The sequence below is a fragment of the Mesoplodon mirus genome (assembly GCF_964341445.2).
Source record: "Mesoplodon mirus genome assembly, chromosome: 5".
In the NCBI taxonomy this organism is placed as follows: Eukaryota; Metazoa; Chordata; class Mammalia; order Artiodactyla; family Ziphiidae; genus Mesoplodon; species Mesoplodon mirus.
Genome location: NC_138980.1, coordinates 71,020,932 through 71,040,155, shown reverse-complemented (window position 1 = coordinate 71,040,155; position 19,224 = coordinate 71,020,932). Strand labels below are relative to the sequence as shown.

The following is a 19,224-nucleotide window of genomic DNA, read 5'->3' as shown; positions in this document are numbered from 1 at the left end:
CAGCTTAAAAGAAGATGTGTCCACCCAGCTAAATAATCCTATCACAGAGAGACCTTGGTGCTTGTAATCAAATACTCCTGGACCTCGGATAAAGCCTTCCTCTGTACCTCTTGTCATGAACTTTGAAAAATGTCCCTGAAATCATTTCCAGTGTCTCGGAGCAGATGTGAAGAACTACCATAACTACTGGTGGACATTCCCTCGCCCGGCCCGCGCGCTGCGCCTTTAAGGTCTACTGGGGGCGTGATGTCAGCTGCCCGCGGGCACTTGGAGAGAGAGCCGGGCGGGCTGCGCGCTTCGGAGATTCCGAGCCATTCCGAACCCGTTGTGGAGAAGGACCTGCCTGCCGGGAGCTCCGCGTCCCTGACTTCGCCCGCCCGGCGCGCTCGCCTGTGGGCCATGACCAGCAGACCCTGAACGGGCACCGACCCGGCTCCGGGAACGCGAGGCTCCGTGGCCCCGGCCATGGGCAACTTCCAGCTGGAAGACTTCGTGGCGGGCTGGATCGGAGGTGAGCGCATCCCCGGATGGGAGGGACCCCCCAGAGGTGAGTGCGCTGACGGGACAGCCCGGCCCGAGAGGAAGAGAGCGAGCCAGCGGGAGTTGCGCAGGCGGAGTTTCCACGCCGTGCCGGGTCAGGGAGATCCGCGCCCGGGCGCTGCCCACACGCGCCTTGGGTGCACGCTGCCCGCCGCCCGGCTGGTCTTGCCGCTCCTCGCCTGCTGCCTCGACCCCGGGGGAGATTCATCCCGAGCCTGCGATTTGCCTCAAAGTTTGGGTCCGCGGAACTTGATCCTGTAATGATTAAACCGCTGGTCAAAGCGGATAGCCAATGGAACGTCCCGGCGCGTACACACCCTTCGGCGCCCTGGTGCGCACCTGAGTCTGGGGACTCTGGGCTCACAGGAACTCGTGTGTGAGGGTGGCGTTTGACCGCCGCCCGCCCCCGCGCGCGGGATGCGGAGCCCGGCCTGGCGGTCAGGCCGGCCCTTGTGGCGTCCGGCTGCGGGGAGCGGAGCGCAGAGCTGGGAGCCCAGCCCCGCTGCCAGATAGGAGGAACCCTTCACGTTTTCAGCCACAGCCAACTGTCACACTTCTCCTCGGGCACTGTTGCGCCCGCCGGTCCCTTCCTACCACTCTTGGAGCCGCTTTCTGCTGAGCCTGGGGTGTGTTTGCTTGGGCAATAGTCGCATCCATTGCCTTGCTTCTCCATTCTTCTCTTTCCAATAGGTCTATCCCTCCTCTTTGCTCAGCTATTGGGGGCGGGGCGGGGGTGAGGGACTGCTTATTGTCAGATATAGCCTTTCTTTTGGCTCCATCTAAGAGGACCATCAGAAAAGAGCTGTTGGCGAATGCAGTCCCTCCCCAGTGTAAAATCCTGAGACGCTCAGGTAGAGGCTATGGCTAGCGTGTTTGTGCCCCACCAAGTGTTCTAGGTATGGAGATCAGGAGATTTGTAGGAAAGGAAAAAAAACAAAGCAACTAACCAGCTAGGATCCCGGGTGGTTCCCCTTCTGGTGGCACCCTCCCACCTCCTAGCAGGAGTCCATGTCTGTCCCCCACAGGTGACAGGTGGCTGCAGGGCCCCTGCTTCTCACCCTCCCAAGCAAAGGTGATTCCTCTCACTGGGGACAGTTCCGTTGCACAGGCTCCCTTGGGTAGGGCTGAGACCTGCCTCTCCTAACTTTGCCAGGCAGGGGACTGTGCCCAGGGACCTACCAGGCACATCCAGACCCTCTCTGGACAACCTTTCAGCCGTTCAGAGGGAGAGGCTTTCCTCGGCTGCCCTTTAAATAGTCAGACCAACTTCAGTAGGGCTGCCAGGGGCTTGGTTTGAGAAATGTCCTGGAGGGTAACACTGTCAGAGTAGCTCAGAATCTCTGATGACACAGAGACCCTCCCCAACTCACACAGCAAGTAGTGGGTTGGCCTTTATTCTGAGATTGCCCTTACTTTGTTGATGTCAACATGGTTTTGTTTGTTTTTGTTTTTGCTTCCATGAAATGAACATGAATGTAGTAGCAGTGAATACTTCATAAGTGTCAGGTGCTGTTTAAATGCTACATGGATACTTTTAAAGCAACTTTATTGAGGTTATTTTACATATCATAAAATCCACTCATTTCAAGTGTATAATTTCGTGATTTTTAGTAATTTTACCAAGTGGTGCAACCATTACCATAAACTAGTTTTGGAACGTTTCATCCCCCAGTAAGATCCCTCATGCCCATTTACAATTAAACCCCATCCCCTCCCTCTCTCTCTGGGCAACCACTTTCAGGCTCTATAAATTAGTGTTTTCTGGACACTTTATATAAACAGAATCATACAATATGTGGTCTCATGTCTATGTATATTTCTTTATAGCTCTAATAGGTAGCTACTATCATTACATCCCCATTTGACAGATGAGGAAATGGATACTCAGAGAAATTCAATGACGCCCAAAACCATACATCTAGGATGAACACTAGGATTCCAACCCAGACAGTCTGGTACCAGGGCCATTTTAAGCCCTGTACTCATCTATAGCTGTTTTCTCTCTCAGTGACCTGTCATGATAAACTTTCACCATTACATCCTTCACATTTTGTTTGAAGTTTTACTGGTCTGTAATATCCCAAGGTCTGGAAACCACTGACCTGATAATTCTGTTTCTTATCTTGTATCCCTGCTTTCAGATGGGTGGACTAATGAGTGTGCAGGGAGATAATGGCCCAAGGCTGGGTCTGGGGCTGCTGTCCTGGGCTGAGGGGTACAGCCAGAGCCTGAGGACCAGAGCTCCTTCCTTCCCCTGAAGGGAGGGGTTCCTGCAGAGTGAATGGCCCGGCTTTCCGCTGCCCACCATCTTTCTGCCTCTGCCCTGTTCTGTGGGAAGGAGGGGTTGAGAGGGGCCTGGAGTTTCTAGACCAAGGGAACATTTGTTCTGGAATAGCTGGTTTCTCTGCCCTGTAGATATCTAATATTCCAGGACCCCTGATCTGCCCTACCTGGTACAGTCACTCCTGCTAGCAGAGACACTTCTTTCCTCATCAGCAGGATGGGGAATTGGTCTCAGAAGGATGGCTCCTGTTTCAATCTCACAATCACTGCCTTCTGCAGTATGGCCTCAGGGCGGTCTTGCTTGCCTCCAAAATCATTCTGGCCTTGTGAATGTGTGTGTGGATGGGCATTTTTCATTGAAAAGATCCAGAGTATCCAACACCTTTTCAAAGAGGCCTTCTTAAAAAAAAAAAATCAATGGGGATGGCAGCTACTTTTGAGCATCCTGTAAGTGCCAAGCTCTGCTGGTACTTTACATTTTTTACTTCATTTCATTCTTAAAATGGAACCGTGAGGTAGGTGCTAATATTATTCCCACTACACATGCTAAAAGGGAGGTGTAGAAAAGCTAAATAACCTGCAGGTACCTGAAAAGTTTCTGGGTTTTCTCTTCATACCCTCCCTCTTTTTTTGAGGTGAAATTCACATAACATAAAATTAATCATTTGAAAGTATACAATTCAGTGACACTTAGTACATTCACGGTGTTGTGCAACCATCTATCTAGTTCCAAAACATTTTTCTCATGCCCAGAGAAGTTTCTGGACCCATTAAGCAGGTACTCCCATTTCCCCTCCTCCAAACCCTGGCGATCACTAATCTGCTTTCTGTCTCTATGGATTTACCTATTCTGGATAATCCATATAAATGGAATCATACAGTATGTGACCTTTTTTGTCTGGCCTCTTTCGCTTTGCATAATGTTTTCCACGTTCATCCACACTGTAGCATGTATCAGTACTTCATTCCTATTTATGTCTAGTAATATTCCATTGTATGGATATACCACATTTTATTTAGCCATTCATCCAGCAGTGGACATTGGGTTGTTTTTACCTTTTGGCTTTTTTGCATAGTGCTGCTATAAACATGTGTATATATGTACTTGTTTGAGTGCCTGTTTTCAGTTCTTTTAGGTATATTTCTAACAGTGGAATCCCTGGGTTATAGGGTAATCCTATGTTTAACTTTGTAATAAGCCAAACTGTTTTCTACAGCAGCTGCACCATTTTACATTTCCACCAGCAATATATACGAGTTCCAATTTCTCTATATCATCACGAATACTTGTTATTTTCCTTTCCTTTTTTTTTTTTTTATTATAGCCATCCTAGTGGGTGTGAAGCAGAATCTCACTGTGCTTTTGACTTGCATTTCCCTAATGACCAATGATGTTGAGCATCTTTTCATGTACTTGGCCGTTTGTATATCTTCTTTGGAAAAATGTCTATTCAAGTCCTTTGCCCTTAAAAAAATGTTTTTTCTTTTTAGTTGTTAGAGTTCTTTACATATTCTGGATATTTGACCCTTATCAAACGTTTGATTTGCAAATATCCCCCCCCCCGTTTCTGTAGGTTTCTTTACTTTCTTGAGAGTGTTCTTTTATGCACAAATGTTTTTAATTTTTATGACATCCAATTTATCCAATTTTTCTTTTGTTGCTTGTACTTTTGTTGTCATATGTAAGAATCTGTTGCAAATCTACATTCGTGGAGATTTCCCCCTATATTTTAGCATATGATTTCTATAGTTGCAGTGCTTGCATTTAGGTCTTTGGTTTCTTTTAACTTTTGTATAGAGTATGAGGTAGAGGTCTTTTTATTCTTTTGCATGTGGGTACCCAGTTATCCCAGCACCTTTACCTGCCTTTTTTAAGGGTACTTGTTTCTTGAGGCAGGGCCCAGGTTTTACTCCATTTTCTTTGCCTTCCTCCATGCATGAGCCTGTGCCTAACACACTGGGTGGGGGGGTGTCCCCTCTGGTGACTGGGCATTGATTGAATAAGTGAATGTAAGTGTCTGAGTCGTCCATTCTGTCCTAAGAGCCAGCCAGTACAAGCGAGGAGTCCAGGGACTGAGTAACCAGGAAGTCCTCTTTGATCCACAGGTGCAGCGAGCGTCATTGTTGGCCACCCTCTGGACACAGTCAAGGTACGGTAGCCATGTTGCCATTACCTTTTGGAAAGGGGCCTGGAGTGAGTCTGACTCCGGGAATGTGCCTGCTGTTTCTGACCCCCAGAAAGCCACCAGCGCAAGGCAGGCTCTCTGTGCCAGTCCACGGGGGCAGAGCGCTAGGAGGCCCGGTTGGAATGCTCCCCCCTCCTTGCTGGGCAGTGATTTTGTTTTTGTGAAGCTCCATTTCTGCCTCCAGGCTCTCATGAGCTGCAGGGGAGGGGTGGGGCACTGTGAGTGCTCTCCTGCAAGCCTCTATGGAGCAAAGGAACCAGAATCTGGGCCCATAATCTAAGGTTGGGCCATTGGAAAAGATACTCCAGGCACAGAGAACAACATGGGCAAAGACAGTGAGGTGGGGACACCGCCAGGGGGCCATGCTTCGGAAGGGCCAACATGGCCACTTATGCTGATGCATCAGGTTTCTGAAAGCAGCTACGGATCAGAATCCAGGACCGGTCGGTCGGCACTCAATCCTTGGAGGTCTTGAACTTCAGGTTAAGACTCTAGACTTAGGTTGGGAATGGGAAGCCGTTATAACTTGTTGGAGCCAGCAAAGCCACCCGGCATCAGGATCATCCACACTTCTTGTTCTACACATGTGGAAACTGGCCCAGAAAGGGGAAGGGTGTCACCTCAGGTCATACAACAAATCGAAGCATTGAGGAGTGAGATGTTACAAAGGGACATTCTTTGGGTCCACCCCTACCCCTGCCACCTGTCCCCATGGTGAGCCACACTCACAGCTGTACCCTGAGAACGTGGCCACAAATAGTGCCTCCTCACCCTGACTTCCACATTTGTATCTAACGCTCTGCCAGGATCGTGCACAAAGAGGACCTCCCAGGCCCTTCTCCAGTGGTCACTGTGGTCCCATTTCTCCCCATCTTCCTCCCTGCGTGGCCGTGGGCCCCTCCTCAGTCAGAGCCCAGGCCTGCTCTCTTCTTGATGGGGAGGTCAGCCTATGTGTCTAAATAGTTAAAGGTACTTCCTGGCCCCTCATACCCCTCACACAAGCCCAGCCTTTTGCTCATACATCAAATGCACCTTGGATGCTTTCTCTGTGCAGGCACTGTGGGGCTGGCAGGGCAGCAGTGGTGGACAAAGCAAGTCCAGTCCTTGCCCCGGCAGGCCTAACAGCCACATTTCTGACCCAGGCAACCAGTGTCTCTCCCTGGTAGAGCATCCTTCCCTCACCTGCAGCTTGGTTAGGGGAGGGTAGAGCTTGTTGGAACCCCCATCCTCATCCCCTGCCCCTGGCACAGGCAAGCCTGGCCACTCTTTGCCTGGCCACATGTTACCTATAAAGACCAGGACTCTCCTCCTTTTCTCCACTCTGCCCCCTGAGCCTCTGCAGGGAACCTTTCCTGATACATAAAATCTTGTCTCTGTTCAGCCTGAGAACCTCTCTGCTGAGGGTCCCAGCCTAAAGATGCTGGCTTACATGGCTGGCCTCTGGGTCCAGCCCGGAGCTGTGGCCTGGGGCCCTTGTTTCTCTCCAGAACATCCTCCTTCATTCTGGCTGGCATTTTCTCTAGAGTTCCTGTTCACCGAGAAAGGTCTGGGCAAGAGCCTCAGAGTCAGAATAACCTGGAGTCCAGTTCCAGCCTCCCACATGCTCTCCTGTGCCTAGGGCACAGCACTTAACCTCCCCAAGCCTCGGTTTCCTCGTCTGTAAAATGGGCACAGAGCACCTCCCCGGTGGGGCTGTCATGAGGATTGTCAAGTGGCAGTGCGGATAGAGCAGTGAGCGATCCCCTCCTGTCCTGAAGAATACACACACTGGGGTGTGGGGAGGCAGATGAGTGACTTGTTCCTGGTTCCCAGGCTCACCCCTGGGAGAGCCAAGCTAGAAGGATCCGGGCTGCTGACCTGGGCCAGAGACTCATTCCCTGCCCGCAGCTGCCTCACCACAGGTGGGAGAGCTAGCACTGGCTACTTGGTGGCAGTAGAGCTGGGGTCAGGATTCACTGCTGGCTCCTGGCACAGCTGGTGCATTTAAAGTTTATGTCTGATGCAATGTGACCAGGGTTTTCTACTCAGGGCTCAGCTCTCTATAGCCCAGCTAGAGCACTGTAAGAGAATAAATTTGCATTGTTTTAAGCCACTGAATTTATCATAATTTGTTACAGCAGCAATCGGAAACATATACAGGGAATCAGCTTTCTTCATCTGTGAAGTGGGGATAGTATCCATGCCTCAGAGCATTTGTGGGATTCTGTGAGATAAGTTCCATAGGATTTCCAGTGTTTTCCCAAGTACGCATTTAGTGCATACTAAATGCTAGCTCCTGTTGCAATTGGAGGCCTTAGAGGCTTGAGCTGTGCTGCTGGCCTCGGTGGCAGCTTCCTCAAGAGCTGACAGACTTTTGCTCTGGTCTAGACCCAGAGTGAAGTGTGCACTGGGCTCTTCTGTGGCTTTTCTCAGACCCTCTGCCTGTCTACGGATGCCCCCAGTCACCAGAGCCAGCCTCCATTAGAGGATGCCACAGTTTCACCCTCCGGCCGCTCGGTTAGCTAGTGCAAAGGGCTGAGTGCCACAGCCACGCTCGGCTCCGGGGACGAGAAGGAAATACAAGATGGCCCTGCCCCAGAGGGGGAGCCCAAATAAACCCTAAGTAAACAAACAGATCACATCATTGCAGCATTTAAGCTCAGACCCAAAAGATGAGCAGAAGCTGGAGAAAGAGTCTTCCAGGGGAAGAAAGCAGGTGGAACATTCTGGAAGTGAGAAACAACTGATGCTCCAGGGTCCAGGAATATGCCATGTGGCAGGCACAATGGTTGTGGAGGAAATGACATGCGGGTGGTGAAAGCCACGCTTCTGGGTGCTGATTAAGGGTGGAATTTATTCTGAGTTTGGTGGGAGGCCACTGGAGAGCTTGAATCAGCAGTGACAAACATTCATCGTTGTTTGGAAAAGATTAGTCTGACTGTTGTGTAGACACAGGCAGAGGAGTTGGGGTGGGGGAAGCAGGAGGCCAGCGAGGGGCCCAGCCCATCATCAGGGTGAGAGATGCAGGGGTTCTGGAGATGAGAAGAGCAGGTTGCTCCCGGGAGTATTTAGGAGGGCAGAGTGATGGACAGCAGGTGGGCCAGAGCCACGGGTTAGCTTTTTGTACTCAAGATGCAGCAGCATCATATGTCCCCACACAAGCATTGTTTTTGCACAGCAAACTGGCCTTTGTTCTTCTCTCAGACCAAGGGGACTCCTGCTGCATTTAGCAGGTGAGAACGGGACTTGGTGCAGGTAGAGGATGCAAAGCCAGCCAGGCCGGGACTGAAGTCCAGGCCTCCTTCCTGACGGGGTCACTGGGGCCCGGGCTTCCCTTCTCTGGGCTTCAGTGCTGGGAGCCCAGAGCCGTGAGGGAGGTGGGGATGTAACCTGTCTCTGGCTGGCCCTCACGCCCTTGCCTTTCTCCGCAGGCTCGCCTGCAGGCCGGCACTGGCTACGGGAGCACCCTTAGCTGCATCCGCACTGTGTACAGGAGGGAGAGTGTAAGTGCTCCCGGGGTGGTGTCTCCTCCTGGGGACCGAGGTCACAGCCCCTCACACCCGCATGCCCAGCAGGAGGCCTGTTTATTCCTCTCATCACCTTTGGCTCAATTTTCTCTCTTCATCTCACACCACTCCTCAAATATTATGTGCTACCTAAACTTAACCCTGCCCCCAAGTGGGATGTTATTGAGGGAAAAAACTGGTTTGGTGTCACCTCTCTGGAGAAATTCGGAGGCATTTAGAACCACAGTGTGGAAAATTCCTACAAAAACAGGAGGACCTGCCAGGTTTTCAAAACCAAATGTGTGGCGGTAAATCATGTGTTCACAGGCTCCTTTATCCCAGCATGGGGCGGAGGGTGCAGGGAGCAGGCTCTTCTGATCCCAGACACCCCGAACGGGCTTGTACCCCAGGTCACTCCAGACCATGGACCCAGGGGTTTTCTCTGCAAAGGGGAAATTCTGAATAACATTTTGTAGAAGAAGCATCAGGTGACCTTCTTGAGAATGAGTATGTGCTTTTGGAAGACTTTCCAAGGCTCCTCCTTGGGGAATTTAAAATAAATTTTAAAATTTAGAATGAAATGACCTGTTGGTTTAAAGAAATAGTCAGGTGTAAGCCCTGTGGCAGCCCTGGGCTTTTCCTTGAGTCACTGGAAATGTGGCCCCGTAATTGACTGCTGTCCCCGCCAGGCTCCATCCTAGGAAGTGCCCTGGAGCTCGGGAGCCTCCTGCCTGCACCTGGAGGTTCTTCTCTTCAGTCAAAGTATGTCTTGTGTCCTGGTGTTGTTCTGAATCTCTTGATCGTTTGCTTTAAAATCAGGGTGAGCACTGTAAACCCAGCACTCGTTGTTCTGGGGTAATGTCCGATTCCTGCGTCCCCCGAATGGCAGCTGTTGAGCCTCCTTTTTGGCACATGTTCTCCACAGTGTCTGCCAGCCAGCATCACCACTCTGGGGTTTCCGTGGGGACTGTAGGAGTTCCTCTGAGAAACAGCAGCTCAGAGCTAAGTGATGTCTCAAGTTATCTGCGGGACCTTGTTGTAGAGGAAGAGGCTGAAGCATGGTGCATGCGTGCATATGTGTTTGCGTGCACATGCGTGTGTGGATGCCTGTGTGAGGAGGTGTCCTGCCCCTTGCAAATAGGGGGCATGCATTCAGGTCAGGGTTAGTGGGTTTGAGTACAGCCTGGAGTTTTTACAGTGGCTTCCTGGTGCGTTTTCATCTTTGGTGCCATGTATGCTGCACTGACTCCTCGAAGAGCCTGTGGAAGTTTCCAGTTTCAGTGGAGCATCTGTGGTGTTTGCTGAGAACGCAGTGTGTATGGACAGAAGCCTCTTCGTGCTGTTCATCCAGGGACTCCCCCTCTGGCTTTTTTCCAATAGACTCCCATGCTCGGGGCACCCAGGTGCCCCTGGGACGCTGTGGGACCCTTCTTACCCCATCACTACAGGCTTAGCACATTATATTTTAATTGTCTGTCAGTTTATCTGGGTCCCCCCTCCCCTGCCCCCAGACTGTGAGCTCAGTGAGGGTGGAGAGAGTGTCTTTCTTGTTGTCCTCCAGGGCCTGGCACATGCCCAGAGAATGCTTTTGTTGGAGTGACACATGAGGAAAGAGTGTGTGGTGCGTGGTGAGCCCACTACCCACTGGGGCTCCATGGGCTGCCCTTGGCCGCAGCCCAAGAACACTGCCACTCCAGTGACAAATGCAGGTTCCAGGCCCAGCACATCACGGCTCAGGAACCAAAGCTTCATGCAGAAGCCGGTTCCTCCTCGGATTAAGGATGCTCTCGCCCTCCCCTGTCTCTTCTCTCACATCAGCATCCTCTTTTATTCTTTCCACCAACGTACTGGTTTGCTTCTCCTATGGTGTCTCCCCCGCCAGCCCGCAGGCTCCAGGGGGGCAAGGTCTCTACCAAGGGCAGCATAGGCCCTCATGCTTCCTCCACCTGGGTCTCTCCACAGGTGTTTGGCTTCTTCAAGGGCATGGCCTTCCCCCTCACCAGCATCGCTGTCTACAACTCAGTGGTGTTTGGGGTCTTCAGCAACACACAGAGGTTCCTCAGCCACCACCGGTGCCAGGAGCCCGAGGCCGGCTCACCCCGTGTGCTGTCTGACCTGCTCCTGGCCAGCATGGTGGCTGGCGTGGTCTCTGTAGGGCTGGGTGCACCCGTGGACCTCATCAAGATCCGGCTGCAGATGCAAACACAGCCATTTCGGGAAGGTAAGCGGCCAGGGGAGGTGGCCTGGTGTCTGGGGACCTGTGACCGTTTCCTGGTTTCCCAGGTCTGGGATTTGGTTAATAATCTTTTTATGGAGCAGGGCATCTATGTTGAATCATTTTATCTGTAGTGGTAACTCTCACTGGTTAAGGATTTTCTACGCGCCCGGTGCTTGCAAAGAGCCCCGCCTGGGTTCTCTTAATTCGTCTTCAGCACACTTCTCTGAGGCAGGTGCTGTGATTTTTTCCATTTTACAGGTGAGAAAACTGAAGTTCCCAGAGGTTAAGATGCTTATTCAAGGACACACAATTAATGATTGGGCAGTCAGGACCAGCTACATAACTTGCAGCCCCCCAGGGTGAAATGAAAATGCAATCTCTCTCTTGATCACAAATTAGTAAGAATTTTAAAAGGACAACAGCAGAGCATTGTCAAGTGAGGGGCCCTGTGTGACTGCCCAGGTCTCAGACTCACACCTGCCCCCCACACGCCAGGGAGTGCAGCCAGGGAGGCCTCAAACTGGACTGGCTGCAGGGCCATGAAGCGGGCCGCCCCTCCCTCACCCTTGATGTTCCATTAGAGCTTCATTTCTTGTGTGCTACGTAGCTACTCCTGCACCGCGAGCTAGAGCTGTCATCTCCTCCCTGCTGGGAAAGAGGTTTCTGACTCTTCTCTGGAGCAGTTTTGATGAAGGAGGATGGAAAGGATGGGAAGGTACTTGCTGTGCAGAGTAGAAAGTGCCAGCTCCAGAGGAAGGATGAGCTGGGGGTCTTAGACAAATTTCAATACCTTGGGGTTTGGTCCTTGGCTCTCATTTTACTCTGTCTCCTCAGGGAAGATATTATCCCTTCCTGGGCCTCAGTCTCCTTTCTGTATAGTGGAAGGATTACATCCCAGGTCCTTCCTATCACGTCAGATATATATCTGACAGATCTCATGGGTAAGTCCCCTCTCCTTGGCAGCCTTCTGAATGGCCTCCATGTGAACCCTCTGCCCACAGAGGCGAGGGGTCGGCTCTGCCCCATGGCTGAAGCCCCAAAAGCTCACTCAGGACAGCCCAGGCCAGTGCCTCTCCTGCGCCCAACCCAGGTTCCTCGATTCAGCCTGCACTCCCTGCTCAGCCGGGGAGGTGTCTAGGGCAGGTCTGCACGCTCTCTGAGCACAATGCTGATGCTCCTCACAGGGGTCCCTGCTACCCCAAGAAAATGAGTCACACCTGCTGGATGCTCATGGTCCCTGTCAGCATGCGGGGACATGCAAGGCAACAAATGGGTTGGCTCACCCAGAGGGTCACAGAGCATGCTCCCATGGGGGCCGCCCAGGGAGATACGGGGCAGGCAGATCCTCACCTCCATCTACCTGACATACTGAATCGTGTCTTGGTACAGCTCAGTTTGACCAAAGGGTCACACCTCTGAGAAGAGTTTGAAGCTCGCTGATCTGGTCCTATCCCAGAGGCAAAAGCAAAGATGTAGAGAAATGAAGGGCATCGTGGACAGGCCTAGAACCCAGGAGTCCTGGCCCCCAGGCTGGTTTTTTGCGCTATCCTGTCTACTTCCAAAAAGCTGTGTTAGTCTAGGGTGCAGAGAAAATCTCTCCATAAGCCTTAAAGCTCTTTGGGGTCCAGATGTTGCAAGAGTCTCGGTGATGAGGCTCCTGGGGGCAGCCCCACCTCCTTCACAACCAGGGCACCTTGTCCATGGAAGGGGAAGAGAGAGGAGTAGGCATGCTTGTGTACGTGTGAGGGGGCCCTCAGCCAGCCTAGACACCAAGGAAGGTGTTTCTCAATAAATGCCGGGACATTTGGAGGCAAGTTAATTGGTAAACTTTCTTCACAGTGTTTGCTTCCATTCTCTGTTCTGTCCTCGCCCACCTACACTTTTCCTGCAGAGGGTTCTAGAATGGTGGCTGACTTGGCAGGCTAAGGCCTGAGCTACAGGGGTCCTGAGGCCAGGCTAGAAGCCTCCGGAGACTGGAGGAAGGATAAGAGCAGAACAGCCAGACGCAAGAAAGCCCCCAACGCTGGGTGTGCAGGAGCCTCACGTTAAGGGAGCTGAGCAGCCTCCATTAGCAGCTGCCAAAGTTGCTAAGTGTTCATCGTGTCCTGACACTGTGTTAAGCGCCGTATGTGCATCATCTCATTTAATATCCACCCGACAGTGGGAGGTCAGCGTGACTGTTAACCCTGTTCATTTACCCAACACACAATAGTTATGTACCTGCTGTGTGCCAGGCACAGGGCTAGGTGCTGGGGACACAGCGATGAACAAAAGACTCCATCCCTCTTGTAGCGCTCTGTCCAGCAGACGGGCAGACAGGAATTGGGCCACTCCAACTAGGGTGGGTAGCAGGGAGTGGGTTGGGCTCTCAGCCAGGCTGGGGGTCAGGAAGGGCTCTGGGGCAGGTGGTGGGAGGGGTGAAAAGAGAGCGTAGAGGTCAGGACTGTACACCTGGTTAGGGCAGCACCAAGGGCCACCCATGCCTGCTCTCCTGGGCCATGGGAGCCTGAGGCACAGCCCACCTGGGCTGGGACTCTCTAGAACTGCCCGTCCAGGAAGTCGGGACCCTTCTGGAGCCTTGTTTCCTGGATAAGCCCTCTGAGCAGGGAGAACATGGGGATGGTGTACCCTCCCTGTCCTCCTCCAGCATCTCAGGGCGGGAGGTGGTTCCTTGACCCTGCTCCTGTACAGACGGGACCATGGCCTCAGGCTGTAAGTTCATCCGCATGGCGCCAGAAGGAAACCGGTTCTTAAGTAAACCGCTTGAGGCAGCAACAGAAAACGAAAATGTGTTTGTTCTGTCTTCCCCAGTGTGCCAGGAAGCTGATCTTTAGGGAGCTCAGGGAAGGCTCTTAATAAGAGACCAAGGGAGGCCCTGCACACAGATTTTTCTCAGCCCTGCAGAGCTCGAAGTCATTAGCGCCTGATCCCAGGGGCTTAGCTGGCAGTGCGGACACAAAACGGTTGACCTGAGTGGGCAGAGGGAAGGTAGAAACCAAGACTGGAGGGTCCGCCTCAGCTGTGCCCCTAGAGCCTCTGATCTGGACTAACCCAGCATAGTCACAGCCATGGGGGCCGAGCAGCCAGTATTTACTTAGCCCTCACCATGTGCCAGGCACTGTGCGAAGAACTTAGTGTGTGTTTAATCTTCACAACAACCCAATTCCTAGACATTTACAAAGGGGAGACTGAGGCACAGAGAGATTCCATCACCCGCCTGAGGTCACTGCCCTAGTGGAAAGTGGAGCTGGGATACAGACCCAGGCAACTGACTCAGAGCCCACTGATGCTGTTTCTGCCTCTGCCCCAGGGTTTTGTAGAAGCTGAGGCTACAACAACTTTGGTAATATCTGGGCCTTTGCACAAAATCATCATGTACGAAACCAGTTGCAAACTTTGAGGGAGGAAAGGGGACTTGGAGCATGTCTCCAAAATGACATTGTTCAAGTAGTGGGCATAGCTTGTGGGCTCCAAGGGATGGGTCTGAATTCTGTGGCTTTGGGCAACTCCGCTCTGTGTGGCCCACTCTTCCTTACCTTCCCCTGTCCCCCCAGATGCATGGGGAAAGGGCTTTGGCGACTACAGGTGCTGGTCAGGATCAACTATTGGGGATAAAGCATGGGAGGCAGGCAGTGGGTCACCAGGCAGTACTTTCTGCCAGGAATCTCTCCAGAAGATGAGGAAGCATGTAGTTACCTTTCACTTGTTCCTCGGGAACCCTCTAGGCCAGAGATAGAAAACTCAAAGACTCACTGGGACCAGGAAGGTAACATAAGTAAGCACAGGTACCTGGAAAATGTACCCTTTTCCATTTTTTGGACACCTACAGTCCTCCTAACCTGTGTTTCGTTTTTCCTCTTTTTATTGAAACACAGAACATACTTCACTTTCCATATCACTCTGCTGTTAGATACACAGCAGTTCAAGCACATGTGTCAGCCTCGGTGCTGGGAAGGCAGTCGGGAGTGGTACGCACAGTTGCAAGCTGCCCAGATCCTGTGGGAGGGGTGACTGCAACCCTGCTCCGGCTGACTGTTGCCACATGGCCTGGATCTTCTGCTTTTTAAGAGAAGGCAGAAAGCTAGATTTTCCCAGGGTCTTCCAACTGGAACTTGTCAGATAATTCAAGTCAAAACAAAACCAAACACAAACCAACGTAACACCATGCAGCCCAAAGCATTGTGTGGGCTGGACAGTGTGGGGCTGTGGTTGGCTGCGAGCTTGTGGTCTGTGGTCTGTGCTCGGAGTCAGGCCCGCTTTTCCTGATAACTGGGCTGAGATGGGTAATTGCAGGCTACCCTGTGCAGGGCTTGTGGGTTTGCTCATGGCTTGTGGCTTTACCCCAGAACTTCCAGTCCACTTCCCGGGTGGTGACAATGGGCTATGAGAGACTACGCCACGTTGGAGACGTGCAAATATAAAACCATTGAGTTCATCCTGACTGTCTGAATGTGGAAGGAGAAAGCGCCCATCCACCCAAATACAGTCACCGTTAACACATTAATATGTTTCCTTTTCCTGTTCTATATGCATGGATTAAATGTTTTAAGAGGTTGTACTTATATAGACAGTTTCACACCCTGTTCTTAATTCAATGTGAAACAGAAGCATCTTCCATGTTACTAAAATAGAATTATAAAATTAAAATAGATGGATAATATTTAAAATAGATGTACAATATTCCATCAAATAAACACATGCACACACACACACACACACACACATTTTGAGAGGGATGATACAGTGTAGTAAGAATTCAGTTTCTGGAGTTAGGCCACCTGCTTCTAATCTTACCTCCACCTGTTATTGCCAAGCCTGTTTACTCATCTGCATAAAAGGTGTAACAGGAGTAACTCCTTCATAACTGGGATGGGATGGGATAACATGTAACTCAGGAAGGTCTTAGCACAATGTCCGGTACATTGAAAACACGAAATAAATGTTAGCTATGCAATTAAACTTATTATTTAGAAGTCTTCCTACAAGTGAACATTTAGGCTGTTTACAGCTTTTCCTCTTCTAAAAATAGTGATGTGATCAGCAAATTTGTCCATAAAGAGCTGCCTTCATTTACAGTCATTTCCCTAAATGTGTGGGCTCTTTGATTCGTGACTGGGTCAAAAAGTACAGTCATTTTTAAGATTCTTGGTACGTATTGTGAAATTTGTTATACAGAGGGGTTTTACCAAATTACATAGGCAGTTGCTAAAGTTTAAAGGGAGTGTCCGTTTGGCGCTGCCTACCAGTACATGCTAGATGGCAGTTATCCTCATGAAAACTCTTCCAACTTCACAGAGGTTTTCTCCCGGGGCCTCTGTCACTTGGCCTGAATTAATTCAGATCTGGCCTTGACAGTAAGGTGCCTGTGAAGGTGCCATTTTCAAGTGATCATTACCCTTCACCCAGGCATGAGCCTCACTAGGCACCCTGCAGGGCCCGAGCTGGAATTCAGGGGTGAGGTCCCTCTGCTGCCTGGGCCAAGTCACATCCTGGAGCCCGGTGGCCAATGACACTCACTCCTCCCCCATCTGGGAGCTTTCAGGTCTCTGTTTTCATTAAGAGCCTAATTAATGTGCAGATCACAAAGCCCTCAACACCACAGGAGGCCAGAGTTTGGGGAATCAGAGGAGGACTCAGCATTAACTCTGTGCTGACAGTCATAGTAATTTCACTGGGCCCAGTTGGAGGCAAAGGGCTGAGGGTTACACTTGATTGAATTCACTCTGATTCATTCATTCACTAGCATTTCCCGAGGCCCTGCTCTGAGCCAAGCAGAGTAGGTAAATCAGGTATCAGACACGCACAGCCCCTGCCTTCATGGAGCACTCAGTCTGGTGGGGAATCAGGTGTGCACCAGAATGAGAAGGGCCCCAGGAAGTCTCTGGAACCTCAGAATCTGGCTCTGCAGACTGGGAAGTCTCCAGAGAGGAAGTGGCTATTGATTGGGTGTTTGAATACTGGCTAGGATTTGGAGGTGGGGATGTAGGGAGGGAGAGGTGTTTCAGACTGAGAAACGATGTAAGGGAAGAGTCAGTGGCAGGGGACTTCCCTGGTGGTCCAGTGGTTAAGGCTTCACCTTCCATTGCAGGGGGTGCGGGTTCGATCCCTGGTCGGGGAGCTAAGATCCCACATGTCTTGCAACTGAAAAGCCAAAACATAAAACAGAAGCAATATTGTAACAAATTCAATAAAGGCTTTAAAACTGGTCCACATTCGAAGTGAGGGAGTGGCATGGACTTATATACACTACCAAATGTAAAATAGATAGCTAGTGGGAAGCAGCCGCATAGCACAGGGAGATAAGCTCGGTGCTTTGTGACCACCTAGAGGGGTGGGATAGGGAGGGAGGGAGAGAGATGCAGGAGGGAGAAGATATGGGGATATATGTATATGTATAGATGATTCACTTTGTTATAAAGCAGAAACTAACACACCATTGTAAAGCAGTTATACTGCAATAAAGATGCTAAAAAATGGTCCACGTTAAAAAAAATCTTTAAAAAAAAAAGAGTCAGTGGCAGGAAAGGCAAGCATGTGGCAGGATGAGGGGGGAGGGGTGAAAGATGCAGGGTCAGTTGTGAAGAGCTTGGAGTATGGGTCTCCTTTCTATTCTGCAGGCAGTGGAGCATCTTGGACAGCAGCATGACCTGAGCATGAGCAGAGCTGTGTGGTAGGAAGTGAACCTGGCCTTCAGAAGGGATGGAAGGGGGTGGGAATAGTAGAGGTGAGGAGGCTGATTTGGAGGCTGCTCCACAGACCCGGTGAGAGGCTGGGAACGCCGGACCCAGGGCCGTGGGCTTTGGGAGTAGAGGGGAGCGGCAGATGGAAAAGGCATTGATGATGTAGAACCAACAGGCCAAGCAGGAGAGAGGAAAGTGTCGAAAATGACCCAGGATTTCAAAGTTGGTTGGCGATGAGGGAGGTGGTACCTCCCACTCAGGGAATTAACCAGCAGATGAAGCATGCAAGACAGAGCTTGGCGCGTGGAGTGGGTGAGCACACATACTCATCGTTGCTGCTGCTGGTTTGGACCCTGGCTGGAGGGGTAGGCTCGAGTGAGAACTGTGGGGACTTGACCTTGGTTCCTGTTGAGGGAGGGACTGCAAACGGAATGTCAGGGCTGGAGGTCTAGACGGGTGTGACAGACATAGAAGTGATAGCTGAAGTCATGGCGTTAGATGCAAATGCCAAGGTGAGCTGCAGTAAGACCAGGGTAGACGTCAATGAGAAAACGCTGTAAAGGAAGTTTGGGAGGGAGCTATACTGATGCTAATAGCTGTAGTTAACAAGTATTGCGCCCCAGCCGTGTGCTCTGTGCTAACACAAATCCCGTGATTCACTCACCACAGCAACTCTGTGAAATTTGCACTGTCATTCTCCATTTGACAGGTGGGGAAACTGAGGCTGGGCTTAAGTGACTTGTCCTGGCTCCCTGGGCTGTTCCACCCCGGGCCATACAGCTCCACACCCTGGGAACACAGTCCTGAGAGACTTGTGTCACCAACGTGGAGAAGGAGAGGGAAGAAGGGAGAGTTGCTGAAGTCAGGGTGACAGTGGGGACGGAGACCAATGGGTAAAGAAGGAAAAAGACTTTCTTTTCCAAGTTGGGAGGGGAGAAGGAAAGAGACAATTGTGAGAGAATTTTGAGGCAAGAGGAAGGAAGTTGAGGAAGCCTGACTCTACCATACTTAAGATAATCTGATGGAATGAAAGGGACAGAGTGGGCCAGGATTCGAGGAGGAGAAGGTCCTAATATCTGGATGTGCCGAGAGGGGACAAGCTGGACTGGATGGTAGCAGCGGGAGTGCCAGCTGAGGTGTGATCTGGGCAAGTAAGATCATCAGCCACACACCTGAACACAAAGGCCGTCTGAGCTCAAGAATCTGCATGATGACAAAATGGGGCGAAACCATTTCTCCCTGGATCTTCTGAAATGTCTGGCTGAGAAGGTCAACAACTGTGCCTCAGAGGCCCTGACTACATCAGTTTGTCTCTTTGGCAACACAGTTTTATTGCTCCCATAAAGATGTGTGGCTGCCAAGAAGCATACTTATCTCCAGGCAGGTTAGCCTTTTGATACAGTGGACTTTCTAAGAATTTCCTAGTTCAGGGCAGGAATTATTGATGCTAAGCTCCGTAAAGAGATACACATTGCTCCATTCAGTTCCTAAAGAAGAAAGCCTCTGGGAAGGCGGGAACCCTTGGAATGTGATAAGGGGCACAAAAACCTGGAAACTAGCCAGGACCATACAGTCGGTGCCTTCTTCTCAAGTAGGCTGTGTGCCAGTAGGAAGTGAGGGCTGGAGCAATGGCAGCCCAAAAGCGGAGGGAGGAGGTTTGTGAAGAGGCCAGGCATATAGCCATGCAGTTCAAGAGGCGCCCTTGAGTTCTGGACACTGTGACTGAATATGTTTCAAACTGTGGTCCCACATAGCTTGCCAAGATTAATGAAGGTGTACACAACCTAACGCACCATTGTGTAAGTTACGTACAGTGGGGACACATCCATTTG

General features: G+C 51.0%; 1 protein-coding gene across 6 annotated transcripts in view; it reads left to right on the top strand.

Annotated features, from left to right (window-relative positions):
- Nucleotides 1-266: 266 nt before the first annotated feature.
- SLC25A48 (solute carrier family 25 member 48) overlaps nucleotides 267-19,224 on the top strand; it is a 43,267-nt gene continuing 24,309 nt past the window's right edge. For 5 of the 6 annotated variants that reach the window (XM_082622002.1, XM_082622001.1, XM_082622003.1 and 2 more), the window contains exons 1-4: nucleotides 267-511; nucleotides 4,930-4,973; nucleotides 8,420-8,491; nucleotides 10,457-10,715. In XM_082622002.1, coding sequence (XP_082478128.1) covers nucleotides 466-511; nucleotides 4,930-4,973; nucleotides 8,420-8,491; nucleotides 10,457-10,715 — 421 coding nt within the window. In that variant the 5' untranslated portion in view covers nucleotides 267-465. The remainder of the gene's footprint in view (nucleotides 512-4,929; nucleotides 4,974-8,419; nucleotides 8,492-10,456; nucleotides 10,716-19,224) is intronic. The other variant, XM_082622000.1, reaches the window with a different exon arrangement.